This window comes from Vanellus vanellus (assembly GCF_965231255.1).
Source record: "Vanellus vanellus genome assembly, chromosome: 2".
Taxonomy (NCBI): domain Eukaryota; kingdom Metazoa; phylum Chordata; class Aves; order Charadriiformes; family Charadriidae; genus Vanellus; species Vanellus vanellus.
The window spans coordinates 38,199,051-38,222,928 of NC_138906.1; the positions used below are offsets into that span (position 1 = coordinate 38,199,051).

Here is a 23,878-nt window from a genome sequence, read left to right on the forward strand (position 1 = left end):
AGTACACATGTAGGAAGAATATCTCCAGAGAGTTTTGCCCCACTCAGCTATACGTAATCTCCTACATAAAAAAAAAAAAAAAAAAAAAAAAAATCACAACTTCTCTGAAAGTTTGCATAGCTGTACTGTTACCCTGCTCTTCCATGAATTCACAGTATTACCATTTTCTAATTATGCTAGGGATTTCAAATTCACTAAACTTTTGTGCTTTGCATTCATATAAAAGTCAAATGATCCAGAAGTGAGGGGTGTTAATACATACATATTTAGGGCACACCACGGACATAGCCGTAAATATCCAAACAACAAAAACCACGGGCAATGTAGAATTATAATAAGTATCTGTTCTAAGTCTACAATATGCAGGTTAAAAAGGCTCTTAAAACAAAACAATGTGTTGTGGTATTATGTAGAAAGACACTATACGCTCAGTGCTTTCAGAGTTTATAGCCTTCAAAACATTCTCTAGATGTTAAATACTAAATAAAGGCTCGAAAGGGAAAAAACTTCACTGAGAAAGGCAATCGGAACAAACATATAGAACCCATGTCATGCAATACTACATTTAGGTACCCACACTTTTTTTGTGTGAAAAACGTGAAGAATAGATCACAGACACTAAACAGAGGTACAAGCAACCTGTAGCCCTGCAGGACTAAATTAAACAAAAAATCTTCCATTTTTTATTTTAGATTAAATAAATGTATTTATATTATACATTGAAATACAATCTTTGAATCATCTAATTTGTACAGAAGAACTGCAGGCATTCTGATAGGAGAGCTGACTCAATGTGCTCTGGAGCTTTAACAGGCAACATTTCACAACGTTTTTATGTGCTCACATAAAAGAATGACTGCAGGCTAGTATCAAACCTTGGGGGTTTGCCTCCTAATTCTGGTAGGGTTAAAAGACATCTTAGGAGCGTATGCTATTAATATATAAGGATATTGCTCCTGACAGTTTATAGAGAGGCTTCCTGTTGATTCTGTGGGGTCTCCTGCATTCCCACGCAGAGTAATCTCTGCCCTTTCTCCACTTCACATGCTCCTCTATCAAGGTGTTGCACTGCAGTTTATACTCCACCTACTGAGGAAGACTAGAGAGAATTGTATTTGAAACTACATGTGTTACTCCTTGAACAGTCAGAGGAGTCAGTGTTGAGCAGCACAAGCCACTACTTCTGTCTTCAGGTGCCAAGTACCTAAAAATACACCCAAAAAGCATCAATAAATTAAAGAAAAGCATTCAACTTGCATTCATGTAATAGAAAAGCAAACTACAAAGCAACAACGGGCATCAGGTAAATGTATCCAATACAATTTGCAGGCATAATTGAAAGCATTACTGCCTAATCAGACATCTAAAAGCAAAGCATGCTCAAACGAAATGTCTATAGACTCATTAGTTGGCAACCATTCCATTACAATCACACATAATGTCAGTAGTGCCTTGAACCTGTGCCAATGACAACAGCATAAATTTTGCATCTCATTTCTGTGGTCATAAAATTAATGATCAGTTTAAAAATACTTCTTTACAAAAGTTATTGCACAAAGAAATGACATGAATGTGTCCCTGTTATGTAGTCACAAGGATAATTAAAGAGTTGATGCTCATTAATATATTTTCTTGTTTTCCCAGAATACCATATGATTTATCTGGAAGTTGAAAAAAGTTTAACTAACAGTAGATAGTTAACAGTTACAACAATAACAAAAATATGTATATGAACTGCCCCTATTCTCCAGTTTCTGCAATTTACACTAACCTCTTAAAGGTTTGATAGCAGAATCAATATTTTATGTTATCTGTTAAAAAAAAAAAAAAACATGCAACGTCTTTCCTTATTAAATGCTACCTTTTCCATTACAGCTTATTTATTGGTTTAGGAAATACTGCATACCAAAGGGTAAGTGCACCACATTAGGACTGGAGCACAAAACACAAACTCTCCTCATTGTAACAAGGGCTGCACTTCAGTCCCTGAAGATTTCCAACATATTTAGTTGGTACAAGCTGAATATAATGAACAGGGCCATATTGCTTTATAAGAATCCAGTAAAAAAAGAAAAAAAAATACAGACCTTGCCCCTCCCCCCCCTCCAGGAATTAATTTTCTTCTGCAACAGTTTTATTATAGTAATGAACTCCCAGGCGTTCAAGATACTGCTTCAGCCACTAAATCTAAAAAAGAGAGCAAGCAAGGTGTTTCAGCCAATGCCTCCGAAAGAGGCTTGCTAGCTTAAGGTCTCCAGATCACTAAACACTCATTTCTAAAAAAAAGTCTAGACAGAGTGATGCATTAAAATTGCTCAAGTGTAAGAAAAATAAAACAACTCACAAAAATAAAAAGACACGCAGGTTAAAACACCCTGCTTCTTGCCATTTCGGAAGGTCCCAAGTCACAGCAGGTTGAAATCGCTTCCTCCTGTCCAATCTCTGCTGCAGTAAGAACCCATGATAGAAAGAACTGGATGAAGCCACCAAGCACACAAACGCAAGGTTCTCACTACACAGTTTTTCACAAAAAAACCTAGGCAAAGTTGCTTTCAAGCTGGCACAGGGACACTTTAGCCCCTTGATCGCTGCAGCTGATTTTTAAGATGCTGCTACTGACCCAATCCACCAGTCATCTTGCAAGACTGGATTCTTCTGGCAGCCACTTTCTCAATGTGCGCTTTGCCACGCAATCTGCTCTGACACACACATTCCTGAAGACTCTTAGAGTCTTATATTAACACGATGGTTTTAATCGCTTGTTTTGTAAAGGCAAAGCAGGAATTCTTTAGCAGCTATTTGTTAAAACAATAGTGAAACAGCATTAGGTTTGTAAGCAAATATGCTTCAAGCAAGAAAAGCAACACAACTTTTACTTGCTGAGCTGCCTCTCATCCTGATGATATATGTCAGGATAAGACCACTTTGTGTCACGCTGGTGGCTGTATCTTGTACTGCTTGAAATTGCACTTGGCATGGACACTTCACAGGTAACAGCTGCATGTAGCTGAAAGGGACAACACAGTGACTTGCCTACCATGAAACCCTCCAGACTTCCAGGATAGAGTGATATTTGGCACACTTCTAAGGCATCTAATGGTCTCTCCAGAAATACGTCATGATGATCCTCAAAGGACTGTGTAACAACCAAACCATATCTTTCCCATTTACGGTTAAAGACTAACAACATATTTGTGCTCCTGACTGAAAGCTCAAGTGTGTTAAAATATAGAACTCACATCCACATATTGCTCTGATAACCACAAGCTACCGCCTCCCTTACTCCAGTAAGGCTCCTACCTGCTATCATTTCCTGAAAAACAGAGTGTATAGAGACAAAAAAGGAAGTATCACCTCCACACAAAACAGGAAATAAAAAAAAAATGGGCAAAAATACAAAGCTTTTGCATATAGTATAACCCTATCAGCTTGACTATTTCCAGGAAGCAGATGTCTCAGGCTCCAGACACTCACTGCTCTGCCAACAGCCAAAGAGGCAGAGTCATTTAAATGTTTCCTAGAGGTGCTCCAAATAATTACATAGAGAAGAACACCGACACTCTAGAGACCCAGGTTTATCTTCTATTATACTATAGTGAAATGAAAATGAAAGTGGGCCTTCATTGGTTTTTATCAGACTGAGAAGTGGTAGTTCAGCAAATGTCAAATCATACTTTTCTGCGTAAGTAGTGCCAAAGTCGCGTGCTGCAGATCAGATACGAGGTGCACTGAGTGCTGTATGGGGAACTTGTTCTGCAAATTCCCATATTATGACTCAATTTGGCTAGTACTTTTGGTGTCTCACTTTCAACACTGGGCCAAAATCTTTTGTAAAAAGTGATTAAAAAAAAATATATATTTTTACGAAAATAAATGCAAAGAACAGATGGCAAGTGAGCTTCAAACACAAATAGTTTCTATGGCTTACAGTGCTTCTGCCAGCTTTAGCACTATTTTTAGCATAAATTGAAAACAAGGTTCTTTTAACTAAACATTTTGGCAGCCACGGTATTGATTCAATTAATCTCGAAACAGAGAAATGCCAAAAACTGTATTAACTCAGAATATTTGACAAAGTCCAGACTTTTATATCCTTAGTGGAATACTAGTCTTACAAAAAATTAATCCAATTTCTATGAAAATTATCTTCGTTTTCAACTTCCTTCCCAATTCTAAGACCTAGAACAGGTCACTTTGACTGTGACTATGACTTTTTTATTTTAATAAAACCACTGAGATGAAGAGTCAAATATTTCAAGCGAAAAGAAAAAAAAAAAAAAAAAAAGCAGCAGCGTGTAAGACAAAAAGCCATTTTTACTGAGTGCCTTAACTTAAGAATAAAATAAAAACAATACATGTTTAATAGCATAACAATAAATAAAAATAAATTGTTTAAAGATTTGTGTTTTGATTATTAATATAATTGTACATTTTTGGTCATAAGAACAACATGCACTTTCTTTGCTTGTAAATCAACATTACACTTAACTGTAAAAGTCAGTGTAAAATCTGGTAAGAGATCACACATGAGAATTAAATATTTTCCTGTACAATGAATTTTGTGTCTTTAATTTTTGCATGTACCAACCTCCCCTAAAAAGCTTCATTTTGTTCAGTGTGTAGACACAAAAGATGCTTTTGCCAGCATATTTACTGAACCTGACAGACAACATAAGAAGGCTTATTTTTAAGGGGATGCAAGAAAGTCCTCAATTTCACCAATCTGGTTACAAAGAAGTATGTATGCACTTTCTGAAAGTTAAGAGATATGCACCTGGATGATTTTGGCTTTAAGGAGCCTGGTTCTACTTGTGCAGACGCTCTTCAATTTTCTTTTATTCCTCTTTCAAACCTCCTTGCCTTATCTTTATGGAAGGTAAGATTCTGTGTGCTAGCAGCCAAAGCCCATACAACAAGAGCTCACATACAATGCCTCGGTCAAACTGACTAATCACTACATGCAAAGCCAGTGGAACTTTAAGAACATGCAACAATGAAAAAGAGTGGAGTGACAAGCTGATGCCCACAAAGCACACTTAGAAACAACTCACAAGCTGAAGGAGCTGCTGTTTGGGAGACCAGAGTCAAGTTTCATTACGTTATGCACGAAATATATGAATTCCGAAAGTGTTAGTCCACTTCTTTTGGCCTCCAAAAGATTCTTCTGGATGCCTTTGGAAGGATGGATGAGAGGTCACAACTTACAAGATTCTTGAAAACAGCTGATAGCGTATGATAATTAATGTTTATGACAATTACTATACCATGATAATATGGCACATAGCATGAATCATTCTTCACTTCTCCTTTCAGCTACAACAAAGATTATTTTATTTGCATTAAAATAGAGTAACTTCTACCACAAAACAATGAAGAGCAAATATGAAGTTTATATGTGCACAGTAGTTTTTATTCTTCCTAGTTTGTTTCACTGCAGTTTCCACATTTCTACTTGCACCCCTCCTTTTTTCCTAAAAGATATTCTACTTTTTCACTTTGTATTTTGGGATATTTCTTCTTTCTCTGGAGGGCGGAGAAACAGGAAAATGTCTGACTGTCATCACTGCCACCTCAGTTTTTAATCTTTTCTCAAATTTTCAATTTTTCAAATGTCTAGGTGTGCACAGAGGTATGAATGGGCACAAAAGTTGACCTCACTCAGCTGCTGCCACTGCTTTGTTACACAAGTAGCTGGCCAAGAATCTGCCTGCTTACCTCCATGTGGGTCCTTTGTTCTACACCTACACAGGTCACGCCTAATTTGTACAGGCCTAAAGCAAGAATGACACAACCAAATAAAGTTTAGCACACACTTCATGAACTCTGGAAATTATACCAACATCCCATACCACTGAATCACATTCCCTCAAATATTTTGCAAATAAGGGCAAGCTCCCATTTCTTGTGAATTTTTCATATTCATGCACATAAATGCATGTGAATTTGGAGAAATTTATCCTCGCTTGCAGAAAACAATGGTATAACTTTAGAGCCCTCTCATTTTATTGACAGACACTGAAAGAAAACTAGTTTCACCATCTATACATAGTTCTGTGATCTCAACCAAAGAGATGTATCATGAGAATTAAAAAAGAGCAATATATCCTTCTTAAGAAGCAAATACACTCAAATAAAAAGAAAATGACAATACAATCTTCAGAGAAATCAGAGCAATTAATATAGTAACAGTGACAGACTATATCAATTAAATGATCCATTTTACTGGAGACAATGAAATCTCATCTTTATTAATAATTTGTTAAATCAGAAAGATATTCTGAATCAAATTGCCAATGAAGAAAGTAAATAAACTAGAATTTTCTTGACCTTCAAAAAAAAAAAAAAAGGGTAAACCAGTAAATGCAGACTCTGCTCTTTCTAATAAACACGAGTTGCCTACAGAGTCATAGCCTCAGAAAGTTACTAAATCTTCAAAAACATGCTCTCCAGAAAGTCAGATGCATTTGCAATCAAATAACCATCCCACCTGATTTCACGTTAGTCATTTTCTTAATAAAATAACATTTGACTTTTTCACCCTTAATTCTGTTGGACAGTGAAGAGAGAAGGGAAACTACATTTTAATTTTTTAACTTCAGTAAGGGTGCTGAAATTCAATATAAAAACATAGCAAATTATTTTAATACAATTTTTAAAGAATCACATAGTTCAAGTTTACAAAATCTTGGCAATCTTTGGGAAATTTCAAGTTGTATTTTCTCTTTCAGTTTAACTGTTATGGCTATATAACTTGACTTAAACAGGAATAAGAAATGTATGAACTTGTTGAGCCTTGTTACTTGCCTGATACGACTTACATATTATCACTTTATTAGGAGGCAGGCTGTAGCCTACACGTTTGGAACTCCTTGCCCAGAAACGGACAGTTCTTCAACCACAAAAAGTGAAGCTTTGCATTGGCTTTTTTGACCTCGCACTGTGACCCTCATACCAGCATCCACAGGCTACAGGTCATGACCTCAAGAATTAGCATCGTGGAAATAAGAGCCCTTCCAGGTTTAGTTACAGAACACAACACTGTAGCAACAAACTCTTCAGTCTTCTCTAAACTGAACTCTGCAGCTTTGTTTTAACTCCACTAGAAGACAGTGGATAACCCACACTTCAGTTTTCATTACTTGCCCACTAAATCGTCTCCTCTCCAACTAAAGGTCTGAGCTCCCACTGCACTATGAAAACATTCATTCAGCGCGGATCGAAAGCCAGTATAATATTGCCACTAGATGATCCTATTAAAAGGTTAAAAAAACATCACTATGGAATTGAAGACTTTTGCAATGTTAAGAAAGAAGACTGAAATAAGTTATCCCTAGTAAAATCTCCTAAGCAGGCTACTTTGCATACACTCCCTCTGGAAAAAAAAAAAAAAAAAAAGAAAGAAAAAAGCCAAAATAATACCACCAAAAAAAAAAAACCGCATCCCATGGTCTTTCGCAATGGTACACTATCGCTTGTTAAGCCAGACATAACAAGCTCCATTTATATTAAACGCTCAACTATATTTCCAAACTAATCTTTTCCTCTGTAAGCGTTCTCGGATGTGTTTAATGATGGAAAAGGGACCTAGCTGTGAGCGGTGGGTTAGCGAGAACTCTGCCAGTGGGCAGCTTTTCCCCGCGTTCCTCAGCAGGGGGAGCCAGTCCCCTCGGCCTCGGCGGGCACCCAGGCACAGCATCTTCTGCTGGTTCCACCACAGCCTGTCAGCGGGCCAAAATACACCACAGTGGGAGGAAAAGGGGGGGGGGGGGGGGGGGCGGGGCGTAAAAAAAAAAAAAAAAAAAAAAAGCAGGAGGTTTACCTTTATCCTGGAATTCTTGAGGATAACTGCGGAAAGAAGAAGAAACAACGTAAAGCAATGCAGGCTGGCGCATCCACAGTACTAGAATATAGCACAGAAAACTATTACTGGTGTTCAACAAGTTTTGTAGTTGAAACTTTGTGCTGCAAGTTTTCACTGACAATTTTTAAGTCTTTATTTTCGGCTAAAATATTTACTCAGTTTTTCTTTTGCCTTTGCAGTTGAGAGAATCCCCAGTCGCTTCAAAGAAAGCTCAAACAAAACCAAAATCAAACTCAGGTAGAACAGCCTTTTCTAGGAATATATATCTATTCAGTATCTTCAGGTATAAACACAAAAAAGCATCTTTAATTTTAGTAAGCCTTCTACATGTTAATATATTTGAAAGAGTTTTGGGTACAAGTAAAAGCCACTAAATATTCTTTAAAAATAACATGGCAGGTCAGCAGGAAATAAATCCAAAAGTAGTGTGTTTGGTTGCACTAATTTATGAAATCCAAATGAAAAGGTCTTAATTATTAATCGGAATTTTAAAAGTTAATGCATGCAAAAGAAAAACATTTTCAAACAAGAAAATCTCAACCTATTTTATGCCTAAAAAAAAAGTTATCATCCCAAAGGGAAAAAATACTGTTTCTTCAGAGCTAAATTTTGATATTTTAAAAACAACAATAATCACAGGATACAGTTTGACATATCAAGATAAATAATCAGGACAGAGTTATGTAAAACAGCATCTCAAGCAGCATGCATGGACTAGAGTTTATGTGAAAAGAAGAGGATTTCACCAGAAATAACTGGCAAATAAAATGCAGCTGCCAAGACCATCTTGACGGACAATAAGCAGTAGCGCATGTATTAGGCTAGTCAGTAAAGAGATGCTTACAAGTAACGAGCAGGAGAGAAAGGAAGGGTCTAGGGATAAGAAACTGAGATATGCAAACAGAGATAAAAGGCCAGATCTAAGAATTACTGCTACTTGCTATGCAGAATTAGTGAGCAACAGCCTGGTATGTGGGATGTGAAAATCAAAGACAACTACAAAATGCATATATTTTGTAGCCTGCATGAAAACTAAAACACTGTTAACATATTACAGGAGACGAGGAAGGAATTAGAAAGCAAAACAAGGTGTGAAATCATGGGGTCATGTAAGTGAACAGCAAAGGATTCATTCGGTGTCAGCTGTGCTCATAACTGCAAGTTATCTCCTTTTATACTTCATCATTCAAAAAACATAGTTGAGTAATAAGACTGAAGAAAAAAAAAAGTCAGTAGTACTGTATCTGCAAGTCATCCGTACAGTCCCAGTTAGCTCAATAACCCAGAAGGGAAAGCACCGAAAAAAAAAAAAAGAAAAAGTGAGAAAAAATCCTGGTTCCTTGCAGGGGGGAGGGAGTAGATCCTTAAGAATTTGCAGCCTGAATCAAAGGCATATAAATCTTCAATTACAAGGTTTTGGGACTCATCTCATGTCTTCCCGCAGTTAGTGTGATGCAAAGGATGATGCCCTCACCAAATGATTGTGCTGTCTTTGAAACTGTAAACAAGTTGCCACAGAGGCTGAAGCATGTCATCAAAGCAAAGGTTAGGAGATATCCAATGGGATTAATCAGTAGAAAAACACTTTGGAAACAACAATGGGAAAAGAACAGCAAGTACTAGATTACATCCTAGTTGATTAGAGTTGTAAGAAAAGAGATTTTGCAAAGACAATTTTGGAACACAAATAAAACAACAGCCAAATCTATTTAGCTGACACAACAGAACAGAGTCTTAAATCATACCTGATATTAAAAAAAAAAAAAAAAAAAAAAAAAAAAAAACACACACACAAAACACAGCCCTCTGCTTGGTCTGTCATAGTACTTCACTATTTTAACGTTACTGAAAAAAAATTATCTACTATTTCCAGTTATGTTTCAATTTCCATTACAGACAGAGCTAAACAGCAGCATATCCAGTAAAGCAAGGTCAGCACTGAATTATGCTGTTTTACACCAGCTGAGTGTGTAAAATCGTGGTACGCTCATTCATATTATCAATGCATTACATTTCTTTTATTTTAATGAATCTTAACAAAGCAGAGGTGAAGGCAAGCTCTAACCAACCAGCTTGCAATCAGGGTTCAGAATATTACAGCAATTCAAATGGGACAAGTCCTTCTGTTCCCATTTCTAACTAAATCGTAGCAACTTTGAGAGAGATATAAAGACTTGAACCCGTGTAGATTATTTGACAAAAATCAGCAAAGGAGATTTTTCATTGTTAATGGTTATTAAAAGACTGTAAAAACTTCAGTTATCAGTAAGCACCTTCATAACATATTAAAGCCATCAAGCTCACTTACCTTGCCTTAATATCTTTTATCTTCTTAAGAAGAACTTCTCTTTTTTCTTTTGCTTTCTTGGATAGATTTTCTCCTTTTAGCGTCTGGGAAATAAACGTGTCAATATCTAAATAAAGAAGAAAAAAAAAAATACACCTTAAAAAAAGATAAGTACTGTCATAATGAGTTTGTCCTGATACTACTGTGAAAAAACTAAGAAAATTGTCAGGCCTACACGCAGCGTAGTTAACGGATATTTCAGATTCTAAATGGGATATGTGTGTTCTCTGATCTACTTATGCTTAGAACAGCAAATCCTATGGTGACATTTGATTCTTGCTCACTTAACTATGCCACGTAAGTCCTAATAAATTGCAGTACCATAACAATTACTTTCCATCACCTAAAGTAAAGGATAAAGCTAAAACACGGAAATAGCCTTTATGCATGTATTACTGTCATGTTATTTCAGAAGTTCAAGTTACAAAAATGGTTGAGTAATTCATTATTTCAGCAGTAACACCTACCCAGCTATTTATACAGGTCACTTAGTGGTTACAGTATTTTCAAGTGTTCTCGCAGTGTCTCTGAACTCTCTACTTGACTAAAAGTTCATATCCAAAGACTTAATCCTGCAAACAATTAGGTAGGCATAATCATATCAAAGGAGTCAAGCCCAATTGTGTACTTGAAGTTAAGCATACCTGCACCTGTGGAATCACAAACTAGGGCTCTAACTTGCATTGTATTTTTTTATTCTTATCCAGAACATACACTTATATAGTCATGTACAATCAAATCATTCCATAAAAGTTGCCATGGTTCTTTGTAATATAGTAAATATCCATTCCATAGGATAAAAACAGTGGGGTGACTAAGAATTTGGGGGAGTATATCTCCTCCAGTAGCATGTTTTCTTGGTTAACAAAAATAATTGCCAAAAGCAACTGTAAAAGTTTCTGCCAAGCAACATACGATTACGCTGAAGACCGAAAAGTAGAAATATGACCAAAAAATGCTGCTTGTTAACTTAAATTTCTCAGTTGTATGGATAATAACTGTTCATTGAATAAGGGAAAGCATACATAAGTAACAAATGTCGCCACACACACATGCGCACTTTGGCTCAATCTGAGTAGATGCAAATAGGTATGGATAGTACAATTTCAATCCTGTAACTTTTCAAATCAGATGCAAGATTCCATGTGGGTTTTTTTTTTTAATGAAAATACAAAAATAAACAATTACATACTCAAATGTTTACGTGCAAAATTTTACATTTTAAAACAACATGAAATGAATATTTAATACAGATTTCCTAACTGAAAGCCTTAATTGCCCGTTTTTTTCTTTAGAAAACAGAAGTTCAACAGAAACATATCCCACTTTATACTACAGACTGCAAGAAAACAAATTAAGTCAAAATTTACTCTTTGAGTACACTAGCATAGCTATTACAAATATTTCATTCTTTGTAAATAATTTACCAGATTATTATTTAGATGTTTAGATTGGCTTGCTGTCATCACAAAGTGTGGCAAAATCTTCACTTTGTAAGTGTTTTAGATTTCTGAAGAATGATACTGATCCCCCTCCCCATAAGAAAGAGAAGCTTCCCCATCATATTTTCCAAAGCAGTCCTGAAGGGGAGAGGACATATGCTCAGTTCTATGCTTTCCCTCTTTAAAAGGACAGAAGGAAAGGCACTTAACGTGTATTAATGACTCCTCCAGGCACACCCCCAACAGCCTCTATGCCCTAAACCAAGCATCCCTGGAAACATCTTGTCCCAACCCACAGAAAATTTATTCATCTTCATAAATTCCAGTGATTGTAATTTCTGATGAAGCGGGCAAATGAGGGCCCACGCAATCCCAAGACGCTGACCATCCACAAAACCTCCCTTAAGTCAAAAGACCCAATACTTTTACTACTGAGGCCAAAAAACAAAACTGCCAACAGTTTTTTTTCTCCTCGATAAAACCCAACAGGATTTTCCAATACAGACCAACCTCTCACTCTGGGAGGTACATGCTGATTAAATATTTGGTTTTTCATACTTTTACATATTTATTTCAAAAATTAGATGGCAGCTTCAAAGTTCTACCTAGGCATCAATGTGCGAAAGCTTAGAGGAATTAGTCACATTTATAAATAAGGAACGATGCTTGCATAGTAATCTTTGGACAGTAATCAATCACAGAACTTTGCCTCAGCAGTCTTCATTTGAACTCAGTGGGCTTCACTTCTTGGCAAAGCTCAAAACACAGCTGAGAACTCGGTCATCTTGGGTTTGACTGACTCTCAAAGCTTTTTTCAAACACAATTATTGAGATAATTTGGTTTCTTTTTCCCCCCATCCTCCTTAATTATCTTATCAGAAGCAAGAATTACCACTTCTGACTTAGAATATGCTGTAGATATGAAAACTTAAGAACTAACTACATTGTTGACAAAATGTGATCTTTTCTGGAAAAGTTTGGACTTCAAAAGCAGAAATAATGCAGAACTTTCAACCATGAAGGCACAGGGCTGAAGTAGATGCTCTATCTATTCTCAGCAAAAGTAGATAATGAGATGGAGGAGAGGGGGGAAAGAGAGAGACAGAAAGACAGCAAGCATGCACAAGCTCCTGATAAGTCTGTTGTTTCTAAACAGCAGCAGCAGTTACAGAGAAAATACCTTTGGGATAGTTTCCCTCTCCTGCAAGACTCTAAAACAAGCTCTGTGAGCTTAGTTAGCCACAAACAGAACACACTGTAGTCATCATGGAATACTATTGCTTCCGTATGTCCATTGAAAGCATATAGCTTGATTCATCACAACCCCAAAATATGAAGACAGACCCGATATACACGTGATCTTCAACAGGATGCTAAAGAAGCAATATACCTGGAAAATTACACATTACTATACCATTGATTTTCTTATCTACTTACAATTACACAGAATGTTATATATCTCGCTCAAGCCACCTTCTGATGTAGCATTGTAAATCTATCCAGGATGTGCCAAATGCGCATTAGATGAATAACTTATCCTAAGCTCCTTTGGACAAGAAGCAAGGAAGTTATCTAAGTTATGATCATCTCTTGACTACCTGTACTTACTTCCACACTGTGGAAGAGTATGGAAGAAGCAATCCCTGCTGTTAGAGAGAGCTTCATCACTGGCTTAACATAAAGGAATGTTCACACAGTTTCTATGGCATTCCACAGTGATTTACCTTGGAACAAGAACACAACTCAGGACTTCAGTATGACAGATGCAAGTCTCATACAGTGAACTTCAGACAGAAGCAGCAAAATTTACCCATTTCTCACTGCTATTCTAGTCACTTACTTGCTCTTCCTTCTCCAGGATGATCCAAAACTTGCTTCCTCCTCTGCTTAGTCTAATGCTATACAGAAAAGGAAAGTGTAAACTACTAGTCACAAGCACTCGAGTGTAGACGTGTTTCTTTCACGTTTCAGTAGTAGTTGGTCTATTGAGAAATTTAAAAAGTAATAAAATACAAACGCCAAAAAGAAAACCTCTTTGAACAGATTTCTGACTTAAAAGCACTTTTACTAACCAGTTACCATACAACAAACAATAAATTATCTATTTCCATAAATTGTTTGTTTCTAACAAACTATGCAACTATTTTGTATCACACATTGCAGTCAGCTGTTTCCATTGAAAACACTAAAATTTCAAAGAGAAATAAACTTTGAAAACCCATTAAACACCTCTTAACTTCTTTTGAGCTTGTGCCTTAGACTGCCTGATAGCTTGAATACCCATATTTGTTGCTGTTTCTTAAAGCTCATGAGTTTAACTTCGTCTGAACCATACCCCAGAGAAATTATTTGCCTCCACAAATGAACAATAGCTGCCAAACTGAAAGATCCGATTGATACAATCCACTCACAAATTCTCACAAATTACTCTGTCAATACAGGTTACAAACTGACAGAAAAGGGAAGTCTCACCACAGTCTAGCTCTGTCCACTTCAACTGGCTCATACAGTTCAAAGCTTAATTGCCAGTTCATACAACAGTCAAAAGCTAAAAGGCCATTTTAATTTTATTTTCATCTACATTCCTTTTACAAGGAAAAAAGCTAAGATTTATTTTGCTTTTCATTGTTAAAACATTTTGCGGTTCTCCTTACTCCAATGATTATAAACAGACAACACTGCAAGTTTTTCATTGTTTCAAGTCTCACAGGCTATTTTCTGTAATGAAGGCTGAAACTACACAGACAGGCTTTTTCAAGAATGTTGTAAATTTTTAGCCCAAAGCAAGTACTGCTTTAAAGAGTGCTAATCATAACAAAACATAGCACTTTTGTTGTTTACAGGGTTTAATATCATGACCATAAGTTGCACTTAATAAACAAACATCCTTAGGACAGAACTACCTCATTTTTGTGTCTGGGTGGGCCAAACAGACTCTCATAGAGGCACTCAAAGACTGTGCCCTGGGTCTTCCTTTCTCTTCTCCTGTAGAAAGCCAAAACATTGACTAGCACATTATCAAGGAATTAGTCACTTCTTCAACACCTGATGCGTTCATGCCATTCAAATGACAGAGAAAAATTATAAACTGGCAATAAGATAGGTGTGTTTCCACTCACATGGCAAGGGCACACACACAGCTCCCTGTCCATGACCCAAGGAGAACGCAAGGTCCAGTTTTGGGGTTGGACACGCATCCTTCATATGACAAGGCACACTTGCATGCAGTCACCTCATGGATGCGCTACCCGTCACACAAGAATGGCAGGTCAGCGGAACAATTCCTCCAGCCACCAGCCTTTTCCATTCCTCTCCTCCACCTCAAGGACTGAGAGAGCCAGAAGGCAGCTGCAAGCCAGAGAATTTGGGAAGGCAAGCCAGAGAATTTTGTAATGTAGCTGCAAGCTAGGCACATTTGTGCACGCACACTGTCCAAAGGCCACCAACATCAAACAGACTGCCACGTATCTTTCAGCTTTACATGGGCTGGCATTAGAAAGCAATTAATTAATTTGATTTCAAAGTTTTTGTGCAATTCATTAATAGGGAACAGGTCTGAATACAAATTATCAAGCAGTATCTGTGACTGCCTGTCTTCTTGAATCAAGCAATCTGAGGGTTTTGCTTACTCTTCCCCTTCCTTCCCAACTGTATTTAAAAATCTCCCTCCAGAGTTTGCTAAACTGTCTTTTCAATATAAATATACTTACACAGAAACAGAACACACAATGTAAAATAAAAGTGACTGACTCTCTAAGACATCTAAAAATATCACATTGATCCAGCCTAACAAGTAGGTGAGCATTCCTTTTAGCGCCAAATCCTGAAAAGGATAGCCTTTAGAAACTGCTGTACCTTAAATCCCCAAAAGCAAGGCTATCTTGCCATGTTGCCACATACAAAGCAAGTATCGTGACAAACATTGGCACTCAACAGTTTTGCTGGTGATTGAGAAAGCAGAAGTGCACCCAAACTGATAAGACTCCTCAAATGAAGTAATCAGGTAAGACAACTCTTTTAAGAAGTTAGAGAAAAAAAAATTATAATCAAGCATATCTAGTCTCAAGATATATCTAATCTCATTGGCTAAGTAGTTGAGCATCCTCTCTCTACATTAAAGAGGTAAGAAAAGATCAAGCTCTAACATATTAAGCATATCACAAAAAAAAAAAACACACCAGTACAAATCATGATCAAGTTACAAAGTGATTCCAAATGAACTATAATAAAAAAATGTTAAGGATTAACCTAAAGATTTACACTGTATGCCACATTATGCTGTATCTATTGTGGTTTGTTGACATATGATTATGAAAGAAACGTAAACCCAGTCAGATGAGAAAGATAGACTCCACGTTAATTGAAAAAGACAAACTAAGTGAATAATGAGTATATAAAAAATAGCCTATGCCATTTTTATCACCCGTATATGACACTTATTCTCAAATTTATGGCAGAGACAATTGAACTATGTTTCAAATCACTGGAGGTTATTTCTTACCAGGAATGCCTCTGTGCATTTTTTTCACCTCACTGTTTCTATTCTTATTCCATTACTATTGAAATACATATATATTACCAAAGCTGTAAATACATGTCTACTTAGAAGATGTCTACAATAATCGTCCTGGTTTATCTTGTAAAGACAGATTCTTCAGCAAGAATCAGCATCCATTAAAGCCTTGGAAACACGAAAGTGATACTTTAAAACAAAGAGTAAACTTTAAAACCACAATATCCTTTTAAAATTGAACCAGCCAATGAAGAAGAGCTACACTGTACCTAGGTGGGTTTTCCTATGACAGGACTGTAAGGAGCAAGTCCAACAACAGCTGACAAGGAGGTCAAAAAAGGAAAGTTAGTTTTCTGGGCATCAGGGGGAAATATAACTACTGTAGTGCCCAAAAATAAAAGGTAAGCAAAATTAAACTTATGCACTGTATCCACTGTCTTCTGGTTTTCTTGCCTTGCCCTCTTCTGCGTGCTATTTCCAGAATGCAACTAAACATGTGGGTAAACAATATTAATTTGAAGAAAAAAATTAGAGGAATCACATTGAAAAAAGGCAATTTGGACAATATGACTAAGCATTTAAACAAACAATAATATTGGGGTGGAAACAGTCTCTAGGGCAAGAACATTGGTTTCTGTTTAATTTGGGGTTTTTTGTTTAGTAGAACAAGGAAAATGGATATTTGGGGTTGGATATAAGGTTCTACATGAACTAGAGAAAGAGCTTTATTCCATTTTCATAGCAAAAATCTTCGTAACTTAAAATACAAATACAGAAGATTCAAGCTAGAAATACTGCAAAGTGTGAGAGGAAAACTAAATAAAAAAAAAAGGCAATAGGACCCCTACTGCAGTCACAGGTGTCACAAAGATAAGAGGGAAAAGATAAACTATACCTACATCTAATGATCACAACACCATCAAAAACTTTTGAAAAATAAAGAATTCTTAACTCCAACTAGATCTCCATTACTGAAAAAAAAAAAAAAAACAAGAATTATTTTTTTTTCCAACCAAGATGACTGAAGCAACTAGTTTGATTTACATTACAGGAGAAATAATATGCCTTTGGGGAAGAAGCAGCCTCTGAAATCCTTCAGCGCTATGGACAAGCTAAAACTTAGAGCGTGCATCAAAGAGTAAGGAAAAATAAAAACGAGCAGGCCTCCAACAATCTACATAACCAATAATAAATTGACAGCAAGAAAAAAAAAAGTAAAAAGCAACAATCCCACTTTGCCAAACACCCACAAAAAGATCCTTAGCATATAAACACAACAGAGGATACCTTTTCAGAAGAAGAAAAGACACAGCGCTGTTGAGCTTCCTTCACTAAATTCCAAAATCTCAAGCATCATCTAGAAGTTGCAGAGACACAGGTAGGGAATGAAGAAGTCACATAAACTACCACACCCCTTGCAGGTGTAAAAAGGGAGATGAGAGCGCCACAAAATGACTTTCTTCTCCCACCAGAAGTTCAACTCATGACCAAAGGACCCTGTTTCTGTCTCCAGTGTTTCCCTCCCACTACTTGAACAAGTCTGCAACAAGCCCACTGCCACACTGACCTTTCCCCTTGAACTTTACAGAAACAGCTTCATCCTGTTTCCAACTAATGCAGTTAGCCCTGAGCTCAAGCTGTGCTTCTGCCTGGAACATTTCAGCACCACTAACATGCAACTATAATGACCCTGACAGCATGTGTGACAGAATTTGTTTTTGCATTAAAGATATAATATTGTTTAGGTTCAAAGTAAAGCACTCACAAGTCAGAAAGTTTCCTGTGCAACTTTAATGCATCCCCTGGTGTGTTTATTCCCATTATCACCATGTTTAACTACAGGAGCACTTAGTATGTTTTCCAGTAGGACCCCTACATGTTCAGCATAGTGGGTGGACGGTACTTCAACAATCAATCAAGGGATAAGGAAATCCATATGATCGCTCCTCCACTTGTTGCAGTAGTTGGAAATAGAAGGCAAAGAGACCAAGGAGAGTAGGAAGAGCACAATGTTTATGGGTTTTTGTATCTGTCACTGCCTCACTGGTGTGTGACTATCAGGCTGAAAAAAAAAAAAAAAGGTGCTTGCTGCTAGACATTAACTGCATGTTCTCAACAGAACCTGATATGAAGAACTGCCCAGCACTGGTAATGGCCACTGAATACAGACACTCAACTCACCTTATTTTCTGGAGAAACCAGCACAGCATGGAAGCAGGTGAATTTGAATTCTAATTCTGTTCCACCATTGATTATTTTTTACGACCCCAGATCACATCTTGTTTATTACACTAATTTTACCGACAGGAAAACAATATTCCCTCATCTCAAAGAGGTGCTGAATCAATACTTGTGAGACATTAAAATAATACATTAAGAAGCACCCTCGAAGAAGAACATGCAGAAATTAATAACTATCTACTCACTGCAGCCTTTGTATTGCGTAAGGGTTGCTTAATGAATAGTAAAGATATTACAGAGCTCCCTTCCTTCCTCCATTACCATACATCTTCACTACATGAATAGTTTGAGCAAAAAGATGCAGGAGACTACATAAGTAAAGATTACGAGAACTGCTTATACAGTCTGAACTACTCTAGTTTCTAACTTTCATGCACTTGACTGGTAACATAAAAAAAAAGGAAGGAGAGGTTAACTTAACGTACACAAACTGTAAAAAGTATTTTTTTTAAAAGGAATCAGGTTATTGAATTTTTATGCTGTATAACCGTAGTTATCCTTACATTTGTTTCCCTTTGATAATTCCACAAGCAAGGATAAAAAGTTACAAACTATTAGTTGTTCCTCACTACCCCATCTCCACCCTGCTAGATTTCTGCTTACTCTATAATTACGTGGTCATAAAATTAACAAGTGGTAAGCCTATTTTGCATTGAATCCCAAAACAAAATTGGGTAGGAATGCAAATCAGGTTGAAAATATTACTGTTACAGTCGTAGAATGTATTATGTAGCATTTATGCTACCATAATAATAAACCAAAGATTTAAAGATCACAGGTAAATCATTTCATTCTCCTCTTAACTTCAGTTCTACAGACAGCACAAAAGTAACCATCTTTTTTTCTTCCAGAAAAGCGGAAGCTGTACACGCTGTACAAATACTAGATACCTGTATATAACTTAGGCTGTTGATCACAGTGGCTCTGAAAGAATATATTTCCTTGAGGGAAAATAGGCGTTCTCAGTTTCCCTTCAAAGTACAAACTTTTGTATCGCTCTTTCCACGGGAGACTGGATAAAGATAGGAAAAAGTACAAGTTGTATAAATGAGTCACCATGACAAAAAACAAATCACAGTCTGGAATGATCACATCTGCATCACACCCTGCCCCCCAAATAATCCTAAAAGCACTTAAAACATTGAAGAGTTTCAAGATCAGATTCACCCAGCGAAAATAGCTCCGAAACACAAACACACTTCATGTAATCACAAGGTCCACAATACAGTAATGCCACAGAAACTACCAAGGTTTGGAAAAGCTCCCTAAAGCTAATTTTTTTTTAATATATTTTCTTTAATGAATAAGAATCTATGCCATGAGAAGAAATCATCAGAAGCTCTTTTTTTCCTGGTGGCCTTTCATACAGATTTTTACTGAAGACTGTATGATCTGCAAAGAATGTAGTTACAAAGAGTAGTCAGGAAAACACTTAAGAGTTGGCAGAAGTGCTTTAAAGATGAGAAGACTGACTGGTAAGAGCAATATGTTCCAAGCGTTAAGTCTTAGAGTTCAAAGGTGATGAGCTACACTAGATTCTAGCAAGTGCCCAGCCGTGTAATTGAGTACTTCATTTCAGAGGGAAGATTTTGAAAAGCATGAGTAATTTGAATGGCTTAGTCAGATCTACACAAGTTCCTGTGGCAGAAAGAGAAGTTCTCAAAAGAAAGATACTCCCACTGAAACTGAAATTGTTTCAGGATAGCATAGCCCTTTATGAGTTTTTCATAAAAGTAAAAGAAATCGCAAACTGGAAATACACAATTTGTTTTAATGGACAGCAAAAAATAAGTTTTTAAAGAAATCAAATCTAAATCTTGAACACAATAAACACCACCAGCATTTTTAAGTCTCTACTAACACTACTGCTGATAACTTTTCATGGTGAGAAACCATCCCATTCCTGTGTTCCAACATATCCATAAGAGCACAGACAGTCACAGCCGTACGTATTTGACTGACGTGACAATATGCCACCAGTTCGGTAACATCTTAATTCATTTTGATGACATTAGCCTAAGCTGTTCAGCAGGGAAGTCTTTTTGGGTTGGGTTGTTGGTCGTTTTTTGGTTTGTTTGCTTTTTTTTTTTTTTCTCCAGTTAACTGTGTGAAGCGGCCCTGCTGGCACCAGAACAGCCCGCTGCAACTCCCGACAGCACCTCCCGGGCCACTGTCAGCCCTCGAAGGGGAGAAACCTTCACCCGACGGCTCCGTGGTCACCTCGGCGGCGCGGCTGGGCCGCCGGGCCTGCCTGAACCCCGGTCCCTGCCTCACAGGGCGGCCAGCAGAGGCCTTCCCACCCCCGGGGTGGCACTGCAGAGCCCCCAGACCTCTCACCCCTTCCCAGAGCCGGCGGAGGAAGGGGACGAGACGGGACGGGACGGGACGGGGGCTGCAAGCGCTCAGCCGACCTCTCTCCTTCCTCATTTGGGGTGCGCCCGGCAGCCGCGGGGAAGGGGACGGCAGCACCGCGCCGGCGGAGGAAGTAACCGGGGAAGAGGAACTGGCAGGGCGGGGGAGAGGAAACCCCCGACCCCACGGAGTGGAAGCCATCGCTCCGCGCCCCCCGAGGAGCGCTCCGCCGGGGCTGCGGCATAAGGGGCTGGTCCGACCGCAAGCCCCGGCTGCCCCAGCCCGTCACAACCACCACATCCACCCCCACCACCTCCTCTCCCCGCCGCCGGCCCGCCCCCCTCTGCCCGCCCCCCGGCAAGCCAGCCCTCCCTCCTTCCTTCCTTCTCTGCTGGCGGTCGGCCTTACCTGCCAGGAGGCTGCGGACCTCCTCGGGGATGGCGAGTGCGCCGTGCATGCTGAGGGCGGCGGAGGGCAGCCTAAGCGGCCGGGGACACCCCACGGGCGGGGCTCGACGGCTGGACCCGGCCCCGGTCCCGACAGCGGCGCCGGCCCCGCCAGGGAGGAAGCCAAGGCCCCGCCCCCCGGCGGCAACCGGCACGGCCGCGAGACAGCAGGGCGTAGCTTTCGCGCCACGGGGCGGGGCCTCGTGACGTTTCTCGCCGTGAGCTCCGCGCTCTGCCCCGCCCTCCAGGACTGCGCATGCGCTTCACCCTCCTCCCGGTGTTTATACTCACTGCCGGGTGTCGTGTCCCCCGTCCTTAGTAACGCCCCCGCCACGAGGGACTGCCTCCTACGTGATCGCTGCCGCCAGCCATTTTGCGTGAGGGCACCGTGCAGGCCCGTCCCTCTTGCCAGAATCAAACATGACGCTCCTCCTGCTTGCCTCCGTCCCGAAGCAGGACAGACCAACGAGAAGTTGACTATTGGATGAGAATTCCCGGAAGTTGCTCTCTGATTGGTCCATTGATTGTTCCACCCAGCCACCAGCCCTTCCCAAGCCGAGGGCTGGGGGCCCCGGCCTTCTCTCACAGGGGCGGCCAGGGAGGCGGGAGGGCAGCTGGGAATGAAGAGTGATAAATTTTGCACCTGATTTCTTCCAAATATCTTTTCAGCCTTCATTCAGAGCGCGGTGCTGACCTTAGCTCGCCTGTTGGCAGGAGGGATGGCGCTGCTGAAGGAACAAGGGAGAGAATGTCTGCCCTGGCATCCAGCAGGGCCCTGCCTGTTCCTGCTCTTCCCTGTCTGCTTGCTGTCATCACCAGTCGCTGGGTTTGGGACAGCAGAGCTGCCGTCATTACCAGTGCCAGGGGCTGGGACAGCAGACCTGCCACCATTACCAGTGTTGGGGTTTGGGACAGCAGATCTGCCATCATTACCAATGTCGGGGTTTGGGACAGCAGACCGCAGCCCCACCTCATGCTGCAGCTGCACCAATGTCCCAACGGTTGCAGTTGCCAAAATCAAGCCAGTGAACTTGAGAGGAGGAAACCACATGCACACACGAGGCACGCAGTGAAGTAAGAAATGGACAGTGAAGCAGTAGGAACAGGCCTGTTGGTATTGGCATCTGTTAGCACAGATGTGTGGGCAGAGGTCGGAAGGTATGCTGTCCCTAAGCAACACAGCTGAGCTGCTAGAAGGGCTGACTTTGTAAAAGTTTTGATTGTGGGGCAGCCTTGGTATATTTTTCCCGCAAATCCCTAGTCGTGTGTATTTGGAGCACATCAGTGATGTAATATGTTTAGTGTAGAAATAGTCAAAGTAAACTATTAGCATGTGCTTCTCTGACCTTGGTGGTTTTGGCTGTATCTATGTTATTACTACAGAAAGTGTTTGTGTTAGAGCTGCAGTTATGTTAGCACATCTGTATATCATACCAGTGTAGAAAAAGCAACAAGGAAAAGAAGTTATATGTATGAAATTTCACCTTTATACCAGTGTAATTATATTAACACTTGTGGCACAGCTGGCAGTACAGCTGTATCAGTCGGGTATTAAACAGTTTGGTACTTCTGCTTGATGTAGCTGTGCCAGCTGAAGTCGGTAATGTAGACGGTAGTGTTAGATTGTATTGTTCTCCTGACCTCTCACATCTCTTTTAATTACATGGAACAACTCATTTCAAATACATCTGGGTTTTCAAAGCATTGCAGCTTTATTACCGGATTTTATGGCCATCTTGACTCAAACTCAAGCAGTTAACTAACTGACCTGTATAATGTTGCATAATGATTTTTATGTTAGTTATCTAATTTCAAAATAAACATGCACACACATCTGGGTTCATATGTGTATAAACAGATCTTGCCTCGTTATTTGTATAAATACCTACAACTCTTCTGGTACAAGAAAATGTTTGATTAATTTTTCTGTAGTTGGCAAGGAAGGCTCTTTGGGCTTATGTTAAATTGCACATTTCAGATATGCAGTCTTGGTAAGCTGCCATAAGGAATGGGAAAATGGCTTGTAGTCTAATTTGCTTGCCCTTTTTCATGTTAATCGTAGTCCTGCTTTCTTGTGTTGACTTTATGGTTCCATCCATTTCTGTTCCAGAAGTGAGTCAAGGGTGTCACTTGAACTCTGTCGTAGTCTTTGTTTTGAGATCGCTTTTCCTGATAATTTATTCCATATGTTTACCATTTGTGTGAGCTTTCCCTGAGTTTCAGAACATAAAATGAGAATGAATAACTTACCTTTATTATTTCCCACCCCCCATACTCTAGTCACTCTGTTTTTTTCTGCTTATTTTTTTTCTTAAAGACCTCCTTCTTGTTGCACTGAAGACCAGCCCATCACACAGTTAGCAAGATTTGTGACCCAGGCGTATTTTAAGCCTTGTTAAGTTCCAGATTTACTCATAGTTCCCTAATTTTTAAATCTACCGCTAATAGGAAGCATAATTCAAAACAGACTCCTTCACTGAAACAAGTCTGGCTTCAGCGCCGTTTCAGCCTGGTTTCTGAGGATTCCACAGCTTGTGCCTCATCAAAACCAGACACACTGCTTTGCCTAATCAGACTCATTGATCAGGGTTCCTGATGTGTGGGTAGCAACGCCACAGGGAGCACACAGAAGTTTATTGTCCTTCTGTGTGTGGGGAGAGCTACAAAACCAGGGAG

At 39.1% G+C, this 23,878-nt stretch overlaps 1 protein-coding gene across 3 annotated transcripts in view; it reads right to left on the reverse strand.

The window, feature by feature from the left end:
* The window catches only part of SKAP2 (src kinase associated phosphoprotein 2), a 121,586-nt gene extending 100,280 nt beyond the window's left edge, over positions 1 to 21,306 (reverse strand). For all 3 annotated transcript variants that reach the window (XM_082478968.1, XM_082478967.1, XM_082478969.1), the window contains exons 1-3: positions 21,165 to 21,306; positions 10,170 to 10,275; positions 7,820 to 7,845 (exon numbers count right to left, since the gene is read on the reverse strand). In XM_082478968.1, the coding sequence (XP_082335094.1) occupies positions 7,820 to 7,845; positions 10,170 to 10,275; positions 21,165 to 21,213 (181 nt within the window). In that variant the 5' untranslated portion in view covers positions 21,214 to 21,306. The remainder of the gene's footprint in view (positions 1 to 7,819; positions 7,846 to 10,169; positions 10,276 to 21,164) is intronic.
* Positions 21,307 to 23,878: the final 2,572 nt, after the last annotated feature.